Consider the following 16,393-nt stretch of genomic DNA (forward strand, 5'->3'; position numbering starts at 1 on the left):
TGATAGACTGAGTATTTTGTATTATGCAATGCATATATAATGGACAGTATAATTTTAGAGGCAGTAAAAATGAATATATAAATGTATTATGAAAAGGAAAAGTTAATGCAAACTTTTTTGCCACTTCTGGTTTGCAAAACAATTTCTCCATTCTTGTTTTCTGAATGGATCAACCATGAACATACAATCATACAAACATTCATCTCCAATAATGGAGATGAACTAAGCAGAGACAAAAAAAATAGATTTTCTTGCTCCAGGCTACATGTGATATTAGTCATGTGGTTAACTGCTGACAACACAATAGGTATGAATTAATACTACTATGTTTTGTATTTGGGGTCTTGTTTCAATTACAGAAGTTTATTATGTTACAATACTTTAAAAAAAAGTATTTTACATGGTTAATTGCCAATGCTCTGGTATTTCTATTTATCTTTACAGAATAGTATGTAATTATGTGTTGGAAAGTAGTTCCAAGACATGAAGTGCAGTCCTCTGCACTCTTAAGCATATAAGTCAGCTTCTTCAGCCTGTTGTGTAATCTGCAAAAGGCAGACACATGTTGCTGGCTGCATTGAGAACCTTGGAGGCAATGTATGAGATGCCTGTAGTGCTTATAAAGATAACAGAGATATAGCAGCTTTGTAAAATAAAAAAATTTCTCTAAGATAAGTGCTGAGTATAGAAGGGATGGAAATCAAAGGTTGTCAAGGCAATAGAGCATTGATTAACAACTATGAATACAGTTCTTTGCACCTCTCAAGAAATTGATGTTTTGCATTTCTCTCAGATATACAAATCTCTTTCATACATTTCACTGACTGCTAAAATGTACCATTTCATATTAAGTTATCGTTATAAAATAAACATAGAAATATTCAAATGAGAATTCTGGCATCCAGAAATGGGTTCTGTGTTGCCTGTGGGACTAGGAGTAGTCAGTAAGCTGATGAGTCCAATTTTTATCTGCAGGAAGGTAGCTTAAGCACAATATTCTTAAATTGGTTCTATATTATGTATAATTTATGTTGCTCTGTAATCTGTAATGGATTTTTGCTTGATGTTACTGGGGAGTATATATATCTAATATATATCTAGGCTGATTTGTAGTATGCAGGGCTAAAGTATTAGTATTACTACTTATAAAAAGTAGGTGCAAAAATGTAAGGTTCTTTTTGCTGTTGGCTGTTTCTGTGCAGGGAAACAGATTGGTTTTTAACCGTCACTATGAAAATAAATCATTGTTTTTATCAGCCAAAGAGGAATTGAATAAAGGCTCAGAAAATACCCTACTATTTGGCTACTTACAGTGCTTAAATATTACAAGACCCCATAATAGCTTTCTTACATCAAGGGTTTGTAACATGTACACTGGTGATATGCCATGTTACATTGTCCTTCCTGAAACTGAGGTAGAGTTTAGCTGGGCCCAAGATGAAGTTAACTAAATGTAGCAGCTCTGGGAGCTAAGAAACTGCTCCCTTTCCCAGGTGACAGTCTCAAGATGCTGGGTCCCTCTGCTTCTGATCTGCCAACAGTCTGGCTGGACTTTGTCCAAATTCCTCTGACATAATATTTTTTGCACCTGCTTAGGAGGTTGCTGGCCTACCCTTAAGCGATTCCAGGGAGTGTCACAACACTCAAATCTTTCATACACAGTTGTGGGTAAGCAGTAAGGTCCTTTGGGTCCACTATTTTCTTCTGTTGTGTGTATGAGATGTCGGAACAGTCTTGGGAAGCCACGCAGCAAAAGTAGTTACATAAGGATATGCAATGTGTCCTTTCCACCACAAGTAAGAGGGAAAGACGTAAGAAAGGAAAAAATCCACATTCAATGGTAAAGATGCTGTGCTGTCAAAGTCATGCTAATACATAATGATGTACTTGAATAGTAGATAAGCAGAACTATTTTGTATTAGGCTTCTTCCCCAAGAGTCTTTATGCTTAATTTTAAGTCAATTTCTAATGTTGTTACTGTTCCTCTGATTTTATGGTTAATTTTTAATCAGTTTTGGTCTCGTTTGTGAACTGTCCATGCCTAGATTGCAATTTCTCATAATTCACTTATTATGCAAGACTGCAAAAAGGATTTATTCTTTAACTAGTCCAGTAGCTGACATAATCTGAAGCTTAAGATTTGTAATTAGTTGACTGATTTTTAACTCCCATAATTTGTACTCTGCTTAGAGCAGAACACAACAGCCACTCTCCTGCCAAAGCAAGTGACTTTTTTAATTACAGGAATTTTTAAAAGTTTATATAAAAGCCATTTTCCATAAATAATCAGGAAAAGTGTACATACTTTCCATGCTCATAAAAATTATGTGAGGAGGGTTATGAAAATGATGATGAAAAATTCAACTTAGAAACAGATTATTTGTTGTTTTGGTTTTTATTTTATTTTAAAAAATGTTTCAATCTGTGGAGATGCTATAGTGGGTGTTCCTCAAAATGTAAGCCTGATAGACTGATGATTTCTATTTCACAGCTGCGTATTACCAGATATTTCTCTCCCCTCTTTCCACTTGAAGAAATAGTGCTGTGGTATTATAAAAGGCTTGTGCTAGTTTGGACTAAGTGGAATCTAATAACAGCTTCCACAGGTGACACTTTCATACTTTTTAATATCCTCATAAAAATGGAATATGAAGCAGTTGTTTGTAGATGTAAGCTGGAATGAAGAAGAAGGGCCCTTGTGTTATTTCTTTCTCTGTGAGTTTTTATCTCTTGGTCAGAAAAATTATCATCCTGGTTGCTTGTTTTGGGTGGCTGTCTGAAGGCCCAGCTGTGGAGCACAAGTCTGAATTCAAGCTACATTTTCTCTGCTCACCTGTCAGCTTGGTTCACCTAGATGGAAAGAAAAGCCTTGAGCTCCTGAAATATGGCGTTAGCTCAGAGCAGTTCTGGGCTAGCAACTTCCCTCCTGACTCTGGCTCCTCCCTAGGTGTTGGACAATTGGATTGAAGCTGGCTGAGCATTTCATTTTGGAAACAGTGCTGGAATGATGGTTTTATCATGCAGTTGGAACATTCTGAGAAGAGTGGAGACAAATAAGCTGTTAATTGTAGCTGACTTTACAGGGTGAATGAACAAAGTGACTGATGTATTTGGGAGAAAGCAGAACCACCTCAGGAGATGACTGTGTCAGTGGCTGACCCAAACGCCTGCTTGCACCAAGGGCACTGGCATTTGCACTGACTGGAATGAGGATTGTGCCCATCTGTGGTGACACAGGTGGAAATGCTTGTGGGAAGGAGTTGAGCTGAGATAGATACAAGGATAGCATGCTGCTTGCATGTCTCTCCATCACTACAGTGGCAGATTTGAGTGTAATTCTCTACTAGCTTGCTTTTTTTTTATGAGGCTTTTTTTTTTGCTAGGCACAACAGGTGTGGGACTCATCTGTCCTGGGCTCCCTTCCTTGGCAGAGGAAGCTTCAAGTTATACCAGTTATACCAGTGCTTTTACCGACTGTAAACATAGTTTTGAAGTATGCAGAAGTTTGATTTGAAATTGTACATGACAATAAATAGTAGGAATGTGCCTTCAAATTGTGTTATTGGCTTTTCAGGGCTCTAAGCTCTGTCATGCTTGGGCTTTGAAAGAGGATATGTGCCAGAAAATGCTAATGGTTTTCCTAATGACACTGAGGGGAAATGCATAGCTGATGGGAAAGAAAAAAATCCTGATCTTAGTCAGGTATTGCCCTGTCATTGTGAAGTAATCAGAATGAAATAGAGAAATAACTGACTATAATAGAGAGAAAGCAGATGAGATAGCAGAGATTGTGCATCTGCCATTTTCAGCACTAAGTGTTTACTGGAGATCAGAAGATGGTCTTCTAATTTGGATCTGAATTTTGGAATGCTTCCTGCTTCCATTCATGTGTTCTAGTACAAGGTTTAAAATTTTAGCTGTAAAATTTCAAATATTGATGTACACAAAAAGAGTGTTTGCCCCCAGAAACATGCTGTCTCCTTTGGTGAGAAGCCCAAATAAATGAAGGCTTTCACTAGTTGACCAACTTGACAAAAACTTTGAAACTTGATCCATAGATAAGAGGTTTTAAAATTTGCTTTTCCCTGACAAAATCACAAGCCTGATGTGTTTGACTGTAAGGAGTAGATGTGTAATGATTCAATTCATGCTATTAAGGACATCTTCCACACATCATCAGTGATGGCTACTTATGAGATACTGTGCTTATAAGAAGTTGGATATGTATGCTTAAGTGTTTGTGGGATTGGGATTTGCCTTCACTTACTCTTTTGATTTTTGTCTAATTTTTGTCTAATTCAAGGGAGTTATGGGACTGGCTTCTGAAGACATGATGTAGTGATGGCTTCAGAGACTAGTTCCCCTCTTACTGGGCGTCTAAAAATGGGCCAACTGTACAACTAAGTAATCATTAAAATCTAGTCAGGAGTGGTGGAAGATAAAACTTGCTTGCCAGTTTTTGGCTTGGTAAAATTTTGGTGCTACTAAATATTTGATCTTAATAATGCAGTCAGGTTTATGTCAGGCTACATTTACCTCCTTGTTCTACATTTGCTTAATATAGTGGTTTCTGCTGCACATTAGAAATGGCTATTAGGTGTATAAAGTAACTGCTTACACCTATAGTTGCTGTTTGTATTTACATTTTCTCATTGTATCTTTAGGGAATTAACAACAATTTAGTAATAGTTGTGCATTTTTGGGGTTTTAGTTTGGTTTATTTTGCATTTTCCAGACAGCTGTTGATGTGAAACTAAGGGTGGAGATCTGTAATTACTTCAAAGAATACCAGAATCTGTTTATTATTTTCAACCCAAGTAAGTAAATGTGTCACAATGTCTGTTATTTAATGGCATGAGAGTAAACTGTACTTTAAAATTTTTTCATTAAACCTGTTTCTCCCCACCCCCATACATTTCTTTCCTTGTGTTTTTGTAGTACATTATTTTCTTGAGGCTGAATTCTGTATTGGAGCTGCACAACAGTAGATCTGTTCTGATTAGGGAGGTAAAAATGTGACTGTGAGAATACTCATCTTGGCAGAAGATATGTGATTAAAGGAATGGTGAGACATAGACACAAATCTATTTGGAGAGATGTTGCGTGAGAAAATCTCAGAAATATTCCACCATATTTACAGGCTCCTACCTCACTATAAAATTAAAGCTGTCCTTTTAACATGGTGCCAAAAGCTCAGGAAATTATGATCTTAAGGTTTGGATCCTTATTTGAAGTTCATCCAGGCTGTTACACCCTGAAATTCTGTACAGTCTGGCGCATCTCACATAAGAATAGACTTTTTATTTTTGTGAGGTTTTTTGCTACTTCCTGCCTCCACTTCATCTGGAAATGCTGTAAGAAAAGCCTTTCTCATCATATGATATTTCTTATTAATATTTTTACATTTCAGCATTTTGTATTTCAGTCTGGTTGGAGGTTACACGGATGATAATTCAATTTAATATGTGACTGTATATAAAGAAATTTTTGGTTGAATAATCTGGGGGAAAGCAAATAATTTTAAAGTATCCTTATTAGAATGATGCCACATGACTTGTGGTGTCCTGAAACAGTGCGTCTAGATTGCTGTCTGGGATTTTAGAGTAGCAGGAGTGAGTGTCCCTGGTGTACCTATTACCTGGTTTGCATCAAGACTTAATTATGGTAGAGAGATTTTTCGCTGCATTCTGAGTACTTAGTGGACTCAAAATAACAAAAATTACTCACAACATATTATATCTATCTTGTACTAACCTTCTATAATTATATCAGGAATCATGAAATGGAATTATTTAAAATGGAGTAGTGGAAGTGTGGTGTTTTGGTTTTTAATCCCTGGCCCTCCTCATTAAGCAACTGCAAAACATTCCTGGCTGCTTATGTGCTGAGTGTCTCTGTGGTGGTCTGTCCATGAGTGCTGGAGAGGTGGAAAGATTCTCCTATTGGAACTGACAGTGGGTCTACTGGCTGAAGCCAGAAAATGACCTCAAATGTTTGTCTTAAGTAATATATATATTGTATTCAGGTTCTTTGATAATTGTTTGTGATTCTTTGAAATAACCGTTTTGCATTGGAAAATGCTTATTTGTAAAAACTGTTAGTTAAACAAACTATTTGTTTTCTTAGTCTCACAAAAATATGGAGGAGGGTGTTGTGGGACTTGTGTTTTCATAAACCATTAATCTCTACAGTTTTCCTGGGCAGGGATATTGAGGAAGAAAGAGCAAGAATTTACCACATTCCTCCCTGGAAATGTGGGAAATTACGGAGGAGATTCAAGCCCCACTTAGACTGAGAAGTGCCCTAAGTGAGAGGTAACTGGGTACCCTGAGATAGATGAGATGTAATAAACCTAGCTCTCTATTTAAATAGTTTGAGTGGACACTCCACGAAACACTGTCCCATTAAGGCAAATGTGTCTACTACCATTCCTCATAATAACTGCCTACTGTCCAGGTTCTTAGTTATAGGTAATATGTAAAAATATATTTTCTCATGGGTAAAATACAAAATAAAATACTACACACTTTCTACAAAAAAAAACCCACCCCAATTTCATGACATGGTTGTTATTATCTGGTTTAGTGAAAACATAAGGTACAGGAGAAAAAGTGTGTGTGCTCTGAAAATCAGGTATTGTTCTAGAATATTGAAAATTTTCTTTCATGCCAAATGCATTATAGTTCAGAGACTGCTCTGAAAGAAATTATTTTTTGTGTTCTCTGAAAGTATTTTCAATAATGTGCAGTATGACGAAGGAGTTGGTTCCTCAATAAAAAGTACAGTTGTTCTGAGCATATCAGGGCAAAGCACATCTTTATATGAATTTTTGCTGCTCAGACTATGCTTAGGTTTTGGGTTTTTTGTATTGGACTGCTTAGCTGAGTTGAAACTCATATAATTTTTTGGCCCATTTGTCACAAAGCTTGTGACCTGTCTCCCAGTGAATATCCCTTTCCTGAGTATTACCTAGGTCCCTTGTAGCTAGTCCGAAAGGGATGAAAATATGTCTCAGCACAAAGAATAAGAATGTTCCCACACCCTCTTATAATCTGAAAAGTGAAGGAGCTTGAACTCCAGTGTGCTTTCCAGTTATTTGTTCAGGGATTAAGTAGAAACTATAATTTCTTCTTCCTGCCTTTCACAAGTTGTGGAACTTTAATGCACTTCTCCTTGAAGTATCTCCAGTTAGAGGCTGGGACATCTTTGTCATAGCCATTTTATTATATAGAATGGAAGGGTTTCCTATTCCAGCCTTTACCATTTGAATAAAGAGAATTACATCAGACATTAAAGGATTAGGCATAGGAGAATTGAACTGAAATTAAATACCTGTTAACTCCCATCTCCCTCTTAAAAAAGCCCAACTTGCAAACCAATTGATCAACTACAAAAACATTCATGCTGTAGTAATGAGGATGCAGTTACTCCCTTCTGAGGCAGCTGTTCCACAGTGCCATGCAGAGAGGATTTTATTTTTTGGGGTGAACTTTCTGTTGCAGTGCATAAACTCTAAATTACAAAACCGTATAAATATTTAAGTAATTTCAGGTTTACTGGCAGACATGAGCAACTGAGATTTTCCTTTATCTACATTCTCACAGTTGTGTGAACTAAGAGTTATAGTTCAGGTAGGTTTTTTCCCCTTTTTTTCATAAGAGAAGGTTTTAAGGAAAATTTGTAAGGAATTCCAACAATAACACTTATTCTACTGCAGTCCTTAGGGACTCAGTATTTCAAATACAATTTATCTCCCAAATTATTTTTATCTGGCCTTTTGGCAACACTTAACCAGCTTTTTCTAGTTGTGTGGTATTTGCAACCAAAAATCAGTGGAAAATATTTTTGTTTACACCATCTAACATTTAAGAAAAAAATCTACAGAACTCTTTGTAGAATGCTGAATTTTCTATAGGATTTTAAACACAGAGGAAAAAAATTACATCAACAAATCTTTGAGCTTAGGGTACTTTTATGCTGAAACCACCTAGATTTATTGCTGATTTTCTTATTGAGGTGGCTGTAACTGCAGCCACTGATGGCACAAAGGTGCCCATGAGAGTATGGCCAAGAGCAGGCTGGAGCAGAGTCCAACATTCTGGAGTCTTGCTTGGTGTCTGTGCCAGGTAGAGCAACGACCTGTCTGGGCAGATGGATGCTCCTCCATCTCTGCATTGTAGCCTGCTGAACCTTGTAGCCTTGCCTTCAGACCTGTTGCTCTTCAGGTCCTCTGGGACTGTGTGTCCCACTTTCAACTAGTATCTCCAGATCCTAATTTAGTCCAAGGACATAAAGAATGCATGCCATCAGGTCGCACAGAAGAATGACACTATTAAAATAGCAAACAGCTGATATTTGTATTTTATTTTTAGCTTATTTCCTGTGGCTTTAGTTGTTTTCCTGTGGCTGCTGATGTCACAAAAGCTTCCTTTCTAGTCGCTTTGCTTAAAATATACATGCATTGTGTGTATATGCATCTTCATGCTGGAGTTTGGTGTTAGATTGTCCAGTGTGTTTGCTTATGAATGAAGTAGTATTGGCTCAAACTCCTCGAGAATGAGAACTACAAGGAACTTGGAGAAGGCCCTTTCTGTGATGCTTTTTCTTCTTCTGTGAACATAGCTCTGAGAATTCAGATGCTCAGGAGGCTCTGTTCCCAACCTGTGTGGCTGCCCTGTAACATGGGCAGGCAGACATCTCCCCTGACAGACACACAGTCGACAGTAGACTTCAGTCTTGGCCCAAACGCTGAATGTCTCTTCTCCTTTACTTTACAGCAAAGCATTGAGTCAGCATTAATCCCTTGTAGGACTTAATGTCAGAACGAGACAATCATCAGTTCATATTTATATGGACTTTAAGGGAGAGTAGGGTCTTCAGATGCTATAACAGGATGCTCTCCCTGGAGGTGTCATGTGGATTTTTGCTCTCTACTTTCTATTTTTAATTCCCCTTTGAAGTGAGATTATTGAGTCATGCAGGACTAAAATAAATGCAACAGATAATAATGCAGCTTCCTTATTTCTTGCCTTATTCATGCACTGACCAGACACTCTTTGTCTTGCTAATTTCCAATCTCCTTCCCCATATCCATTCACTTCCTGAATTTCTTTGGCTTATAATAACACCTCAAAAGTAATTTAGGCTTATTTTTGCCTTTTTTTTCCTGAGGAGTAGTCAATTCTCATAAATATAAGTTATTCCTGAGCAGGTAAATTTTAGCACATGCAGGATTGAAATCGCATGTTAGATATCAGAAGGAATTCCCAGCCTTTCATAAGCAAACATGTAATTAGAATTTATTTCTTTATTATCCCCTGCTGGGCATTTGCTGGAGTTGGAAAAAAAGAGGAATTCTGTCAAAAGCTAACTTTGTGTGCTTATTTTCCCATTATTTTCTTGCAAGAGAATGCAACAGAACCAAAATTTTTACACAGTCCTGCATGTTGTGGTTCAGTCCTAGTGCCACATCATAATTTTCATGGCAACATCATGTCTAGTGGCAGTTGAGGCATGAAATATCCATACTTTGTTCAAAATGTCCTGTTCTTGGCACATTTGTGTGCATGTTTTTTAAAGAATCTGTAAGTGTCTGTAGTGAGGGAGTTCTGTTTGTACTTAAGTGGCATTAGGAGGCCCTGGCTGTAGTTAGGGTTTGACTGTTGTCCATCTGGGAAATCAGAACTTCACATGAAATCTCTCTGTTGCATTAGTACATGTGAGTCAGTTCTCCTTCTGCCTTGCTGTGCCACAGTTTCCATTGGAGGTCCTTCAGCAGAGTATCTATATGGTAGACACCCTCTAAGAGATTTCTTATAGCACCTCCATACCTTTCTCCAAATGTAATATGCATATACTTTCTATTTCAACTTCTCTTATTTTTCTTTTACTCCCAGGTATTATGACAACTTTACCCAGTGCACAGAACGTGAAGCCAACAATGCAAGTTGCTTTTGGCCAAACCCCCTTGCAGAAGGCTTTATCAGTGGAATTCATAAACAATTCTTTTCAAACTGTACTTCAGAAAAGGTTCACTGGGAAGATCCACCAGATGAAATTCTCATAACACTGATCTTGATCCCAGTCATGTTGACATGTGCCATGATAACACTGGTAGTATGGTGCAGCAAAAGAAGTGATATCTTAGTATAAGTTCTTCCTCTGGGCTTTCTTTTCTCCATTTCTTTCTTCCCTAAACACTAAGAAAGGAGGATGAAGAGGGAAACATGGCATAATGATTTCAGATCTGCTGAAATGGAACCAGTGAGATACTGAGATGCTCCTGTGGAATGAAGAGCTGCTGTTGCTACTGCATCACTGCTTCTGTCTTGACCATGAATATTGCTGGTAGAAAACTGTACTTCCATCAAGCCTCATCAGCATGAAATTCAGAGGCAGCTCCCAGAAACAGGAAAGTTCCCAGGCAAATGAACCTCTTGTCTGCAAAAAGGAGTTACTTTCCTATTATTTTCCTGTAGGTAAAGGTGACTGGTAATGTTTTGCAAAGCTGTATGTGTATAATACTGACCAGGGGGGAAATGATATCTCTTGAGGTTTTGTGCAGGACACTCAAGGTTTTCATCTGTGGGCTCTGTGACTTGGAGAGATCCCTGACACAGGAACTAATTATGGATATAACCAGGTGGCAGCTTTTCTTAAAAGCTAGTCAAAATCATCATTATCAAAACTGGGAAGGATTGTTCTGGCAAAAAAACAACTCCTATGTCCAGTGATTATCTGCACAGGGAAATTATCCTGCCACATTATAAAATGGTTTATAAAATTCCTTTAAGCATGGCTGCTTGGAATTCTATGTCTCACAAACAAACTTTGGGAGGATACAAGTCCTACTTTACAGAGCTGGAAAACGTGAGAGGAAATTGGTTGATTATAAATATACTAAGGAGTAATGAAGAATCTGTCATACACCAGACTCTTTATTTTTCCTCTTTTATAATTATTATTCTTGATGACTTGTGTTCACTGTATACTCCCCACTCTCGCTCCAATTTGTGCAAGTGATATACTACAAATAAATATAAAGGTGTCAGGTTGATTGAGGTGCCTTTCAGAGTATTGTACATAAATAATTCTTTGTCCTGTGTAGAGTGTGGGAACTAAAGTATGAACATAAAAACTTGGAATAGAAGTAGGAGGAAAGAGAAAAATTCAACTCAGAAATCTTGTTCTATAAAGTTACATAATAGTTGAAATAAAGATCATATGCTCAAAACAAAAGAACTTCTCTGCGTTACAAACCTTTTCTCAACATGCCTTTCAGTCCAATGTTCTATGACAAGTGTGCAAGGTCTGTTACAAGTGACTTTTCATTTTTCCATACCTTATGCACACAAATAAAATACAGTTGAATAGCCGAATATAATGTTTATATAATTTATAGTTAGATTTTCTCCTTTAAGGTTCTGGCTCCATGTTTGGGACTTAGGTCTATGAATATGAAAAGCATTTCCATGCTTGAATCAAATTAGAAGTGCTCAATTTACTAGATTATTTATCTACATATATTGTGTATAGATAAATAAATAACCCTTATAGGCTGTACTGGTTTGTTTTCACATCTGTTCATAAGGATTGAAGGCACCAACTTGTTTATTCGGTACTCTGATGTTGGAATGATTCAATTTTGAAAGTGTTTCTTGTGTGTTTTTCCAAAGATTCTTCCTCATTCTCTAGATGCTAGCAGAAATTGCTCCTTATAAAAAAAGAATGAAATAATGTATTAAGCAATTCTGTTTAATTTTCTATTGACCTTTTATTTTCTGTATTAAAATGCATTGGACCACCAAAACTAGTGGTCAGTTAAGACACCCAACCCATTCATTTTATGCAAAACATTGTTTGGTTAAGCATTTTGTGTTGTCAAAACCAAGCAATCTTATATTCTGCATGGAGTTTCATTTTAATTCTCCTTTACTTCAGCAAGCTTCAAGGCAAGTTTCAAAACTTGGTTTGGAAACTACATAGCAAAAATTTTGACTTTTAAAATACCACATTCATTTCAACCTAATTGTCATGTTTGGGGCAAATTCTGGACAGTTTCTGACTCATTTGAAATCATGTTCACCTAATGAACAGGTCATCTGAGAGATATCAGTCAGCTTAATTCATAAGATTAATTTATATAATGGGTTGGCCTTGGTACTAAGTGAAGAAGAAAGCTTGATGAATTCTTACCACCAGATGTGTACTGTGGCCTTTAAAAGAATGCCATGTTTAAAATCTCTAGTTCAAAGAGTCTTTTAAAATATAAGATTCAAAGGAACAGAAATAGTAGATTTTAATTAGTGTGCCGTAGAGTAAGGGTAGAGGATGCTGACACTAGTCTGTGTTTTGGAGGTGAAAATTTAACTGTTATGTGTCTTCCTCATCCAAGTGTGATCTATTACTTTTTATATGGCTGAAGAAGGGCAGAGAAATTGAAATAGTGCATGGGAAACAACACAGATTATTTAATGTAGTCTCAGTGTTTTAAATCTGAGAAATGTTTACAGTGTTTTTAGGAAAAATGCCACTGCAGTAGTTAGTTCTTAACAGTTGTGTACATTAATAGGGACCCAGAATGATAATTGTTGAATCTTTTGACATAGGTTGTACTTTGTGTTGATGAGAGTTAGTGCATTTTAGGACCTTTCCCTAAAGCCTATTTCTATTGGCAAGAAAATCACATCTGGTACCGAGAATCTGGCTCATTTATTAATTGCAAATTAATTTGATATCACAACAGAGGCTCAGGAATAATGGCATTCAAAAAGAAAGAAAATAACTTGTTCAAAATCCTTCCTAGAACTGGAACTGTTGTTGATCCCCAGCAATATTTAGGCCAAAAGAGAAGTGACAGCTAGCTGACATTGCTAATTGCTGTGAGTTGTGGGATTTTTTGCATTCAGTAGCAACTGTGGAAATGCATATTTCCATGGGGCATAAGAACCTCAGCAAACAGTTAACAGAAGAAGATGATGAGTAGTAGGACCAAGACAAAGGCAGAGAGGGCTGTCATCTCTTTCAAGAAAAATAGCAGGAGGCCAAAGGAGGAACACAGTTCCTTCAGGGCAAGGACAAAAATGGTCAAGAACACAAAAAAATGTGGTACTTTCTTCCAGGAGTATGAACTCACCATAAGGAGGTTAGTAGCAAATGTCTCTTGGGGCATTGGTAGGGAATGGTGAGGAAATCCTGCATGATGTCTGCATCTGTCCAGCGTTCATGCAGAGGGAATCAACAGCCTCTTAATTTCTGGCATTCCCACAATGAAATGAATGTGTATGGTGTAAATTCCCTTCTACACGGACTGGGCATCCAGATGAATTTACAGGAATGCTCAACAGGTGTGCCCTTTTTTTGACTGGTATAGGTGGTGTCCCTTCCTGCCTAAATGTCATGTGTGTGTGTCTGCCTGGCAACAGATGTTCACCTGCTCCAATACATTGGCTCTTTTGGAAACTGAAGTTTGATTTTTGCAAGGCAGTAAGATGTAATGCAGCACTGCTGGACATTAATTTGCTTAAGGCTTGATCATTAAAAGCATGAGGGTATTTCAGAAAATGAAGGGTCCTGAGCTGTATTTCCAAAGTCTGAGTTTCATAGGAGGAAAAGAAAGCATTGTATTTTTTAACTCATGGGTGGTTTGGAAGGATAAGGACAGTTAGTGACTGTCATTGCTTCTGAATACAAGAATTATGGAGTTCTCTATGTGCTTTGATGGAAATACACACAGTGGTGTCACACTCAGAAGTGGACATAGAAAAAGCTATTGAATTTTAGTTAAAGAGTCTGTGTTTCTGCTACTCTTAAGAGAATTTTGAAACAAGAAATTGAGACCCTCAAATAGCTCTGTGGATTTGATAAGAGAAGCAAATTTTCTGCATGGTAAGAAATCTGGGGAGCAATGAGGCTACTACTTTGAAGTCTCAGCAGAATATTTTGAAAGGATACAAATAGTAATGGTGAATAATAGGCATAATCTGTCAACACCAACTGTGCCAAAGCACTTGGGGAGTGGAGGCAGAACCAGGTGGTCACAAGCAGTATAGAGGTGCCACCCTGTTTAGAGCTGGCTATGAGAGCCAACTCTGCTCGGAATTGTCTGGAGACACATCAACGCGGTGCCATACTTGGCTTTGAGGGATGTGCCTTCTTTGCCTTATGTAGAAACCAGCTCTAACATGATGGCCTGGCTGCTGGAGTGGAGACAGCTTCAAATGAGTTTGTAGAAGATGTGCCTTTGTAGAGTTTTCTGGAAGTATGTGTATACAAACAAGACTACCAGGGTACTGCGATTTTTTTTTGGAACTTTCAGGGATGGCAGCAGCATAGTTGGAATTACTCCTTAAGGTTTGACATTCAGATATAACTGAGTTCTGTCTAAATCCTTCATGATGGGATATTTTTGTCTTTATTTTTATATCTAGGGTGTAGATATCTGCATGAGAACATGGTCTCATACTTTGTTTTTATCACGTTCTAAGGGAGACTCTTGGTTTTCATTAGATTAATGATCAGAAATGCTCTCAGAACCATTAAATGGATCCTAGTGACAGTTTCACTGTAGCCTCAGCTACAATGTGGTAGACATCTAAATTACAGAGGATGTTAATCATGCTCCCAGCTACCTTAGACCTCTGTTCTTCAGTGCCCCGTCTGAGTAGGGAATAATCTTGGAAGGATGCTATGAGCATAAGAAAGTGAATGTTCACAAATTACTTAAAAATTATTGAGTTGCAGAACCTGCTCACAGTGATCTAATTATTCAAAATGACAGCAATTAGAAAACCAATGGGAAACACAGGCAGGGAGAATTTTCTTGATTCAGTCCATTTGGCTAATTGTTTTCTTTGTTATAGTTTTTATTTGCAGTTATTCTTTTTTAAAATTAATGGGCTACAGGGGGAAATAAAGAGCCTGTGCTTGTTAAAGCAGAGCCCTAAGTTACTGAGAAATTCCATTGTATTTCTCATCTATGATTAACATTAACATGGCTCTTCTGTCATCTTCATTCTCCTGCTGCTCAGAACAGCAATTTTTGCCTGACAGTTTCAATACCATTAAAGATTCAGAATGACAACAGTGGAAGCTTTTTTGCACATAGCTGCTTAAAAGTGAAATATGATGAGTGACTTGGAAACTAACTGAACTATTCTTGGAGACCACACCAGGGAGCTGCATAGGTGTAGAGAGAGTGAGTGGGAACACAGATAATTCTGCTGACAAAAATAATTTTAAATCCTGGGAAATTATGGTACATTTTATTGCTCACCTCACAAAAAAAAAAACAACAAAAAAAACCAAACTTAGTTTGTAATTCAAAAACAACTGGGGAAAACCTAATTATGTACATAAATATGTACCTTATTTCTCCATACTCTTCAACAGGACTGTAACATAACTGCAAGGGAAATGTGCTCCTATTTGCCAGCTATATATATATGTACACAGCATGCAGATGGAGAGGATCCAGTGATAGATCACCATATTATTGACATTATGGAGACTCCATGGCTGATGTGAGTGTTGTATCTGCTCAACATTTGATGCATAAAGAAATTCTGTATAAACCAGAGAATGTTGTGTGGTTGCCTGTCACTGTAAAGAGGAGATCCCACTGGTTTATGTGTGTAAGAAGCCATTAGAGGCACATATGAGCACAGAGCCAAGCTTCATTAGAGCCAAGACACTTGGGGATACCAACTGATATCAGTCTTGGAACATACATATGTCTGACCAGACTCCAGTAACATCAAAATATTCAGATTTTGATAGATAATATTGGTCAATAGTTGTAAAAGCAAAGATATGTATTTGATGAGAATTGAATATACAAGTTGTTTTGTTAGGAACTAGGATAGGAGATAAATTTGAAAGCAATTGCAAATTCAGTCATTCTTTTTTCAAATTACTGTAATGAGGCTTGGATTTGAGTGAGTTGTAATGTCTAGCTAATTAAATATTTTCTTATAGATAAAATAATGCATGCAAAGTTACACTCTGATTTTTAAGTTGGTCTTTGCCCTTTGCATTAATTTTAACCTGAATGAAGAGAGAAGAGTAAGGGGAAAAAAAGCTAAATTATTTTATGAAGTATAAAGAATTTTCCTAATTTCTTTAAATAAATTATTTTTTATTGCTCTGGTTTATTTTGCAATTTTGACTTTGTATAAAAGTACATTACTTTCTTTAAGATCAGCATGGATACTTTGTCAAAGACATGAAGGTATTACTACAGACAACTGTTGCCTTGCTTTCTGTTTTATTTTTGATGAAAATGCTGGACACAATTGTGTCAGGGTCACATCTGAGCCAGCAGACCTGAAGGAATAGCCAAGTCGGATTATAAAGGAAACCTTCTTAATCCCAGTGTGGCACTGTAGTAGAGTGC

The 16,393-nt window shown here is 37.2% G+C and overlaps 1 protein-coding gene across 1 annotated transcript in view; it reads left to right on the plus strand.

Annotated features, from left to right (window-relative positions):
• Positions 1-15,303, plus strand: part of RAMP3 (receptor activity modifying protein 3) — a 45,851-nt gene extending 30,548 nt beyond the window's left edge. Inside the window, exon 4 of the mRNA XM_039712129.1 lies at positions 9,897-15,303. Within this exon, the coding sequence (XP_039568063.1) occupies positions 9,897-10,152 (256 nt within the window). The 3' untranslated portion in view covers positions 10,153-15,303. The remainder of the gene's footprint in view (positions 1-9,896) is intronic.
• The last annotated feature ends 1,090 nt before the right edge of the window (positions 15,304-16,393 follow it).

The sequence above is a fragment of the Passer montanus genome, unplaced genomic scaffold, assembly GCF_014805655.1.
Source record: "Passer montanus isolate IOZ18808 unplaced genomic scaffold, ASM1480565v1 scaffold26, whole genome shotgun sequence".
NCBI lineage: Eukaryota > Metazoa > Chordata > Aves > Passeriformes > Passeridae > Passer > Passer montanus.